The sequence below is a fragment of the Nesoenas mayeri genome, assembly GCF_963082525.1.
Source record: "Nesoenas mayeri genome assembly, chromosome: Z".
NCBI lineage: Eukaryota > Metazoa > Chordata > Aves > Columbiformes > Columbidae > Nesoenas > Nesoenas mayeri.
The window spans coordinates 38,968,933-38,979,439 of NC_137542.1; the positions used below are offsets into that span (position 1 = coordinate 38,968,933).

At 40.9% G+C, this 10,507-nt stretch overlaps 1 protein-coding gene across 1 annotated transcript; it reads left to right on the plus strand.

Moving 5' to 3' along the window:
* The first annotated feature begins 1,056 nt into the window (after positions 1 to 1,056).
* On the plus strand, positions 1,057 to 10,008 carry MACIR (macrophage immunometabolism regulator). Its single transcript, XM_080363091.1, has 2 exons — positions 1,057 to 1,149; positions 8,699 to 10,008. Exon 2 carries the CDS (start codon positions 8,720 to 8,722, stop codon positions 9,341 to 9,343), a length of 624 nt encoding a protein of 207 aa, XP_080219217.1. The 5' UTR covers positions 1,057 to 1,149; positions 8,699 to 8,719; the 3' UTR covers positions 9,344 to 10,008.
* Positions 10,009 to 10,507: the final 499 nt, after the last annotated feature.

Sequence of the window (10,507 nt, forward strand, 5' to 3'; positions counted from 1 at the left end):
GGTCCTGAAAGACACTTCAACTCCAACTGTTGTCCCTAAAGGTGGGATATTTACCCATCGTGCAGACACCAATTCACACAGAGGGTCCAGATATTTGCTTTATTTACAGTTCTGCACAGAAATGGGTGCTAGGTGATTGTTAACAAAGCTATCACACCTGAAGCAAGCTGCATAACATATTTACAATACCTTTCAACTTTCAGCCACTGCCAACATCTTATACATATTTCTGCATACTCGAAGTTCATTGGTCTAAACTTTACTCATTTTGATTTAAAGATACAGCCTGCTTTTATTATTCTATGCACATTCAGTGAGTAGTGGGCTTTTCTGAGCAGGGGGCATTTTTTCAGTCGGGGAGTGCGATCTCCCCCTACCATCTTTACCTTTCCCCTAGTTACTGCCGATTTCTTCTGACTTCATGCTTCTTGGCAATCATCCTGGTTTTTAATTATTTCTGGGGTAGGACAGTCCTCTCTTACCAGTCTTTGTGGTCCTCCTTGTAGGATTTATTGGTCATTAGAACGTCAAGTTTCCCATTTGTCTTCCTGTTCTCTTCCTACGGGAAGTTACACTTTACTCATGGATGCAGAGCAAGTATTCCTACACAATACAAATCCTTAAAGCACAAACTGTATGCCAAGATTTTTATGAATCAAGACAGCGTTATAGTCCAGCTGACCTGGCGTCTACTACGTCCTCCAGTACAGCACCCTGGCCCCAACCACAGAGATCTGCGTGTACCCAGCAGACCCCTGCCCGCTCCAGGGTGCCGCAGCCCGGCCTCGGGCCGCCACCGAGGCCTCAGCCCCCTCCTCGCAGGCATCACCGAGACGGCCGGTTTCACAGAGAGAGGGGAGCCCGGAGCGGAAGGGTACGAGGCGAGAGGGGCTCAGGGCGCCAGGCGGGCCCGCCGCGCTGCGACGAGCTGCCGGCTGCCAGCCGGCCCAGCCAGCTCGCAGCGGACCGACCCAACAGCGCTCACAACCGCCCGCCGCCACTAGCTGGCGCCCTGCCCGCCGCCGCCCCGCCCTCAGACCCAGCTTGCGAGGCGGGCCGGGCCGGGCCGAGTGCAGCGGGGCGCGCCGTACTGGGCGCTTCACTGTTCCTTCCGTGTCCGGCGCACGGCCCCGCCGCCCTGGATCGCAGGTAGGAGGCGGAGAGGGCACCGCTCCACTCGGCCGGCCGGGCGGCACTTCGGCCTCCGCGGTCTCGGGGCCTGCACACGCCTCACGGAGCGGGTGCCGGAGCCGGCTTGGCGAGTGGGTGCAGGGAGGCCTCGGGGAGGTGCGAGTCCTGGCGCCCCGGCGGAAGCGGTGCCGGGCGGTGGGGCCTGGGTTCGGTGTGTGGCAGACGGCACTAGCTGTGGGCGCCGGGCGCGGGCCGAGGCAGGAGGCGTGGCGTGGCCCTCCCGCGGGCGGTGGCCCCTCTGTCCCCTCGCAGCGGTGCTGGGCGCCGCGGTGGGGCCGTTGCCGCCTTGGGAGCTTCGCGGCGGACGGTTCCCGGGGCCCGCGGGGTCCTACGGTGGGCTTGACCTCCAACAGCGCGGAGGTCGTGGCGCATATGTCCCGCCCGCCTCTTCCGCCAGCCGGGCGGCGCTCCCCGCTCGAGGGGCTTCTGCCGGTCTGTGTGCCCTGCGGTCCAAGCCCGCGGCTGCTTCGCCTCCCCAGCAGCAGCCGATGAGCGCAGTGCAGTGCGCGGGCAGTGAGCAGCGTGTTCATCGCTGTCCCAGCGCGTCTCCAGCGCACCAGGGTGCCGGTGGCAGGGCCCGCGTGCGTGAGGACACCCGGGGAGTTGTCGTGCAGGACCCGAAGCCGGCGGTGGGGTGGCTCAAGTGCGCTTTCCATGCCAGCTGCTACTAACAGTATAAGCGGTGGAAAAGCCAGAATTCACCTGTCAGCACCTCAGTCCATAACTATTTATAGCTCTCTTCATTGTCACCACCAGTAGTCCCCATACCATTCTTAATACTCTTAGGAAAGTGCTAAACCTGAATATGGCCTTACCGTTCAGTTGATAGTAACAAAGTGCACTAGTGCCCAGCTTTGTGTGGGTAACTTTCTATTTTCCTGCAATAAATCTTGCTTAGTGAACGGTAAACAGAGGGTCAAAGCTCTGTTTACATGTTGATTGTACTGTCCATGATACTTATTTCCCGCATTTATGCACTCTAACATGCATTAAAGTGTTACTTTACAGAGTATGAAGCTTGCTAAGCTGCTTTGGTTTATTGGCAGGCATGTTTTGCCAGTTCTGCTTCTCCATAGTAAGATATTGGAGGACTGTGTCTGAACATTTGAGGCACTGTTTTGAGTATTCTACAGATATGTAGAAAAATAGTCTTAGATCTTAATTTCTTCATATGTAAGTTAGTTATCTGCTATTTTACGTAGGTGGTTTAGCTGGCATAAAGAAAGTAGCAACTCATACGCATTAGTAGATGTTTTCTGTGGACATATCTTTGCTTGCTAGTGTGCTCTCTAGAGTGGTGCAGTATGTCACTGTACATACTTCAATACATGCTGGCATAGCTGCCTGTGGAAACGAGCTGATGACAGAAGGCTGCAGTTACACAGATCATAGTGAGAGTGATGGAGAGGTCTTGCTGCTGTACCAGTAGCTGGCTGACTTCTGACACGTCTCTTCCTGAATACACTAAGAGTCCTCGGACCATTTTCCAGGATGGATGTAGTGAGGACTGGGGAACTGATGGTTTGTTTTGCCACAAGGAATAGAATGATGCAGTTTTTTTCCTAATTGTCTCTCATACTGAAAACTTCTACACCCACCGCCTTCATGCTGTTGGTGTACTTTGAACCATATCCTGTCTTACATGGTATGGTTGCTTTATTCTTTTTTCCCTTGAGGGACAGTGTTTTTTAAAGTAATTAAAACGGAGGACAGTGGTGTTCACAGTGACTTTGAAACAGAAAGAAGGCAATGGCAGTGTGATTGCTGAAATTAAGTTCTTGCATAACAGTACTGACATAGTAATGTGGCTTTCTTTATAATCTCATATTCTTTGATCAGCCTCATGCTGCTGGCTTGGCCACCAGGCTTGCATAATCATGTGCAAATGCAGTACATTATGATCAAGTCAGATGAACTGAGTATTCTGCATCAGAGTTTTCTGTTCACACTAGTTGTAAGCTGAATACAAATTTACTGTACCTGCATGTGCTGTTGTGCTTTTATTAATTTTTATTTCATACTTGCATTACACTTAAAAATTTATTTTTAGGTAGCATTTTAGTATGGAAAGGACCATTTGAGAAGAAGGCAGAGAACAAAACTTAAAGATGTTATATACATAACTCTAGTAAGCTTGAGGAGGTGACCTTTAGCAATGTGAGTGGTGTAAGTGAATGAGAAACCTTTCCAACAAGCACGTGAATATCTGCTGCAGGTTGCATCAAGCTAAGACAAAGAACTAGTCTTCAAAGTGCTTTAATTAAAACAAAACAAACTAAATTGCATTGATTAAACATATTTTTCCTGGTATCATTGATTATGTCTTAATTTAACCAGTAGCTTTCTTTGAATAGCTGTTCCTAGTCAAAGGCTGAATATAATATTGTTTTTTGTTTAGCTTGATACTTTCAAAATAAGACCTGCAGAGCTGTATTTTCAGGTATGGCAACATAGGAAACTACCAAACAGGTATTTCTTATCTGACATAAAACCAATGGAGACCCTTAGCATGTTGGTTTTTAAAGACAAAAATCAGCATTTTTCCAGTGAAGTCTGCAATACTTTTTTTTTTTTTTAACCAATCTGTCTTTATTATTTTAAAAAGGCAATTTAATTGTTGTTTGCAAATCAGGTTTGGGGTCTTCGTTTGTTTGTTTGTTTTGTTTTTTCCAAGTAAGCTAACCTGAAACTGCAAAGAGGATAACTTTGAAAGTGAAACTTAAATTTTGGTTGGTGAGAAGATGAAAATCAAAAATACAGTAAAATAAAATACAGTTATAAACATTTTTTAAACTTACTAACCAACTAAAAAATAAAAGCTGTTTGTGTTACAGTATGCATCGGGATTTTTACACATGTTGCACCATTTTATCTTTTGATGAGTGATGATAGTACACAGCCATCTTTATACTGGCCAGAAGCATCAGTTTACTGATGGAGTCGGGGGGAAGTCTTCGCCTGTTATTTCATCCAGCAAGGAAGTTGTTTTAATTATCTGAAGGTCTCTAAATATTTAAGAAAAGTTACCCTCTGTCAAATACTTCCATCTAATATTACTTGGTCAAGAGATATTACAAGTTAAATGGCTTTCTTTCCCACTATTTTCTTTTACTTTCCCTGCTTGATAAGTCTGCTCATACACAATTCATTAGCCTGGACTGACTCTTGAAATTCCATCTGTCTCTTTTCTGTGTAAATTGTCTGTGGGATGAGCTAGTTACTGCAGTTACCTGTTGTAGTTACTCTAATTAATTGGTAACCCTCTTCATATTTAAAAGGTAGTTTCCTGGATCATCATTGTTTTCTGTTCAAGGCTGCATTAGTAATAATAATTTAAAAACTGGTTAAATAGTTCTTGCTTCTTGCAGTTGGAACATATTACTAGAAATTAATTTTATCTTTTGCAAAACATTTAATGATTCCTTGTTCTGTACAAACTCGGTGGTATTTATTGTCCATTGTACTGGATTGCTGAAGGGCTTAATACTATTGACAGGAACCTCACATGCAAACACGTTATTATGTAGTTACCTTTTTCATGGATTGTTTTGTGGACTATTGTTTTCTATCACATCCTATAGTTAATGCACTGGCTTTATTAATTCAGTAGTATCAGTTCATCTGTTTTCTTAAGGCCTGCATGATCATAACATATGCTTTATACATAATTTCATTTCTTGCATTTAATTTTGAGGAAAAAATGTGTGCTAAACTTCGTTCTTCATCTGAATGTTGTGTGAATGTGAATGTGTGTACAACTATTTAATATTACCTCCATTTGCTTTTTCTTTAGTTTAGTTTGGAATTTCTCCTAAGAACAGCAAGAGTTGGTGAAGAAAACATATAGTTTATTGATACCTTTCGTGAGCTTTTTCTCTGTGATTCATTTTGGTTTACCCCATTCCCATGTCAAGAGCACGGTGAACCAACATTAGCCTAGGTCCCTTCAGCTGAAGATAACAAGCATAGCTAAAAACAACCATTGTCTCTGGCAGCATGTGCAGCAGTATCATCAACAAGAACCTACAGGCTGCATACATCTCGAAGTCTATGGCCTAGCTTCCCCAACTCTAGAAAAAGAAATATGTCACCTTTGTGGATACTCTTACATAGCTGAATTTTAGCTCATTTTTTTCCCCTTTCAACTAAATATTTCATTTGTTTTAGTTGCAGATTGGAAATACTTATTTCCAGAAAACTTTTCTCTACAAGTGTGTAATTCCATAAGCGTATTTCAGTGACAGAGAAACGAGATGGGATTTCCAAGAGCACATACCACATGTATGTGAATTTTTCTTGTCCAACTGCAAGGGAAAAGATATAGACCTTGTTCTCCACCTTCATAAACAGAGACAATTGAAATAATTAAAGATGTATTCTGGCTTCGTATGTGTTTTACTTGTGCTGGATGACTTTACTTACTCCTGATGTTTGATAGACAATGTATCTTTTATGTGCATTGTATATATTATGTAATGACAGCACAGAGACTGGAAAGTGTCGAAACTCTGTTGATACCTCTGTGCAGTATGTTTGACTCTGTAAAAGACTTGGCCATCTTTCCATTCTGCCATCTGCTTATTGCAATTATGAGCATTTTATCAATGAGACAGGTCTTTGTGATTCTTAAGAAATTGTACTACCTGCAGACTTGGCGTCTGGAGTGTCTGACAGACCTTTTGTTTTTAGGGCTGTTCATTGCCCTGAAGCATAGAAAAGGAAATTCTGCGGTTTCAGGCTGAAGTACTAGGTTGGAGCTTGCTGACTTGAAGGCTTTTCTTCTCTGATTTTCCGTTGTAATGTTTTTGGCCTGGGAGAAGTAGTTATTTGGAAGTGAACTCGTGCCTCCTTTCCTTCTGCTTATAGTTATTCTTCAAAGTTGATTGTTTTTTGTTACCAGGGCACACACCTATGTTTCAAATAAAAGTAAATTAATTTAAAACACTCTGTTCTGCAAAGATCCTGAGTTGCTTTCCAGTCTTTGAGGCTTTTTTAACTCAAAAAGTGCATGGACACATCTCTTCCTCCCTCTTGTTCTTTAGCACACATAATGTTGGGTTTTGTGGGTTTTTTTGTTGTTGCTGTTTGCATGTGGCTACATAATATGATTTATTTCTAACCTTGCTGTATGACTGTTTTATTTATACTTTTTCTAGCATTTCAGCTTTTCTGCAGAACAGGTCTAGTCTTTATAGAAGATTACTGGAGTGATTTCTGAGCTGCAGGGTAAAAGTTGGGAATGAAAAAAACAGGAACAGTTAAATATTTAGGTTTCTTGGCAAAAGCACAAGGCAGCCAAAAGTTTTAATGCATTTTTTTTCTGTGCCATGCCTCCAATAGCCTTGTTCCTGATGGTACAGGAACTGTAATTTCTACTTAAGGAATTGCCATTAATACCTTCAACTCATTGGCTGAAACCTCACCATCTTTACTGTCTCACTGCAAGATATGGTACATAAGTAAGAAACAGAACTGCTTCTGCTATTTAGAAAGTTTTAATTTAGTCCATAAATATATTCCAAAGTCAATTAAATATAATGGGCAACATTCTTGAGTTTCATGTGAATGTTTATTTGAGTGAAAAATGTTAGTGTTTGTTTTGCCTCAGTGTTTTAATTTTTTATTTAAGTTTTGCTGTGTTACCTGTATTGTTAAATTCAAAATGTTTAAAAGCTCACTGGATTAAGTGCATTTGTGTATCTGTAAAAGTGATGCTACATAAAACTGGTAATGAAGAACGCTAAGTAGACTATGATTATGAGAACTGAAAAGAGGATATTTAATACTAAAGGAACATTAGTAATAGTCTCTTCATAATAGAAGTTTGTCCATGGCAGATAAAATCCGCTTCAGCAAAACTATGGGGATTTTGTTTACTTCTAGTTTATTAGCATAGGATGGGAAGAGCAGCTTGATTTGATACTACTCAGGGAAGCAGAAGTGGAAACATTACTTAAACTGCTCCTTCCCAATCCCTGAACAGAAACAAGGTAGGTTTAAATTTTGCATGAGGCTAGTTTATTTTCTTTTGCAAGTGAGATTTGCACACAGCTTCCTCTCTTATTTTGAGACAAATAGAGATTGATCTCGATGGGGATGCTGAGGGTGTCTAGTTGCAGAAGTTTGAATAAAATATTTCTTTGCTTGTTGCATCTTTGCTACTCAGCCTGTGACCTCCTAAGCCTCAGAATGGCAGAAAGTACCAGTTTTTAAAGTTTGCAAACTGATAATAGTATGTTTTAAGTCAGTCTCATTTGTGAAGCTTAGCTTTTGAATGTGATTTGCAGTCACCTATAATGAAATTCAGAATTGTGTTTCTGCACTTGCAACCAACTTTCCTTTCTTGAGTCTCTTTTAAACATTACAAAGCTATGCTGATATGTTTTGTGAAATATATTGTCTAGAGATTCACTTGCTACTGTTTAGAGCAAAGGGGAAGCTGACAATGAAGGAAGCATGGATCTGGAAACAAATATGACCTTTTTATTTTGTGAAGTAGCTGTGTCATCAAAATGGTGTAGATAATGCTGAAAACAAAGAAGTGAAAATAATCAAGCCTCCTTTGTTCTTGCATCCACTAATGTATACTTGATGTGACCTTGACCCTGCCTTTCCATGTTAGAGATAGTAATGGCTTGTGGCAGACAATTGTATCTGTAAAGGCATCAAACTGTATATTTGGAGAGGTTGTGAGGAAAAAAAAAAGGTCGGGAAAATTAGTCTGTTTCCAGAAGAAACAGAAAAACAAACACCATAGAATTCAGTATATTGGTTATTCTTAAGATGCTTATAAGAATCTTATGCTATATTCATTAATTGCTAGTATACTGTTTCCTTTGTTAGAAATACTTTAGAAAAAAATAGTGTGAGTTTGATTGATTGTGAATGATGGGTTTTTTTGGGGGAAGGGTTGTTGAAGACCTATGAAGACAGCTCTTGAATGGCCAAGATGCCATTCTTTGAATCTAAAGCAAGCTGTCTTCACATCTGGAAAAGTGAAGCATTGCAGTACCCTCATTAGGTGAGGTCTGGTCTGTAGTTGTGCCTGACTGAGGTAGTAGCTGTTAAACACATTTTTAAAACCTTTGTTTACTGATATAATTAACAATAGAAAAAATTCATGGCTGAATATGGGAGAAATTTCTGTGTATGTGCTAGTGGATGTAGAGGTGAGGCAGTGTAAGAAATCAAATGGACTAAAAGAATGAAAAACTGGGCTGGAAGGATGCTGGTTTTTTGTGTACAGTTCTACTCAAGAATGTGTTTAATGTTTAAGAATATCAGGAATATATGTATGGTACCTTCTACTAAAAAAACACCCAAGATAATTTCAAAAGGTGGATGCCAGTGATGGTTTTGTTTTGCAACACTCTGTAGAGGATAAGACAAGACTTAATAGAGAGAGGTACTGGTTGTGACTTCTAAGGGGGACAAAATCTCATTTCTGCTGTCCTCTCTCAGATTCTCTTTGCATAAAGGATCTAATTAATCTCTGTTTTGTTTTTAGGAGGATAGCATTGTGTTTAAAATGGAAGTTGACATAAATGGAGAGTCCAGAACTACCCTATCCACCCTCTCTGTGCCTGTTGCAGCAGTGACTCCTCCGGGCAGGATGGAAGCAGAGAAGCCCCGCTGTTCCAGTACCCCCTGCTCACCAATGCGACGAACTGTTGCGGGATATCACATCCTTCACATGGATTCTAACTACCTGGTTGGCTTCACAACTGGAGAGGAGCTGCTAAAATTAGCCCAGAAGTGTACAGGAAGTGATGAGAATAAAGAAGAATCTGGGCCAAACTTGCTCTCCAAACAGCTTGATTCAGGACTCACACGTTCTTCCCGTTTGTACAAAACTAGAAGTAGGTACTATCAGCCATATGAGATCCCAGCAGTAAATGGAAGGAGGAGGAGACGGATGCCCAGCTCAGGGGATAAATGCACTAAGGCTTTACCATATGAACCTTACAAGGCACTTCATGGTCCCCTGCCACTTTGCCTTTTAAAAGGTAAAAGGTCTCATTCAAAATCCCTGGACTACCTCAATTTAGACAAAATGAGCATTAAGGAACCTGCTGACACAGATGTGCTACAATACCAGCTCCAACACCTTACCATTAGAGGGGACCTCGTGTTTGCAAGAAATAACACATAATCTTGAATTTAGAATCAATTCCTGATTATTTCTCTGCTGCAAAAATCCATATTGTCCACATCGTAGGTGGTTTTATCAGCTAAATGTTATTAGAAAGTAATTTATTTGAATAGGAACTTGGCAATGCAATGTACTAAAAATACTCACAGGGAGAAATCTTTCCTAAGCAAGCAAATTCTGATGCAAATTTGACTGCAACTGGTGGATATTTCTTCGGACACCTTTTAACAAATTGAGAAAGCTTTTGATGTTTGAGGTTTTTGGGGGTTTTTGTTTGGTTGGATGGTTGATTATGGTTTTTTGGTACAGTTAGATGTAGTATTTACAGTAATTTAACACTGAAAGATTGATGATGCCTGCTTGGTTGTTTCTAATTTTGGCTTGATGTTAGAAACTGAACTTTGATAAGTAAGTTTAGGAGGTCTTTTGGTTTTACTTTTATTCCTGTATTCTACAGTAAAATGTATGTATTATTTTTTAATTAATGGAGAGGAAAGTGAGCTTGGCTAAATTGGCTGATGTGTTGTTTAAACAATCCAGTTGAAACATTTTCAAACTGCACGTGCACTGATGATGAGAGTGAGATTCACTTGTAAAACAAACCTTTGCTACTTGAATCCTGTTAAATTATTTTCTAGTTTCTGCATGGAAGTAATTTCTTTCCTCTGTTCTATAAAACTTGTTCAAGAGAAATATTTGGGTTATTAAAAAGAAATATTTTGGGGAGAGATATTTTTTTTTGTTAGTGGAATTTATTTTTTACATTGTCTTGACACACAAACAAGGGTTAATTTCAGATTCCAGTAAATGCACTAGAATGTCTGCATTGGTGTGTCAATGTTTTTGAATTTAATTCATGATTTCTATGTCAGGTGTAGTAACGGAAGGTGTCAACTTCAGCATTGCCTTGGAAATTCAGTTGATTTGAAGCACTGCACACTTGAGATCTGGAAGGGCTCTTTTGTTTGGTTTTTTTTTGATGCAGTGCAGTGGAGGTATTTCTGTATTAGCCTTGAAGAGATGACCCTGGATCATTCAACAGAGTGAACTGAATACAGTGGCTAACTTTGTTATTTTAGTATTTTTTTTTATCCAAACGCAATAGGAAATGCAGTTTTGGCAGCTGCATTCCTAGCTGTATTTAAAACATTTTGTTAACTTATG

Coding starts and splice junctions, on each gene's coding strand:
- MACIR (XM_080363091.1), top strand. CDS start 8,720: ATGGAAGTTGACATAAATGGAGAGTCCAGAACTACCCTATCCACCCTC.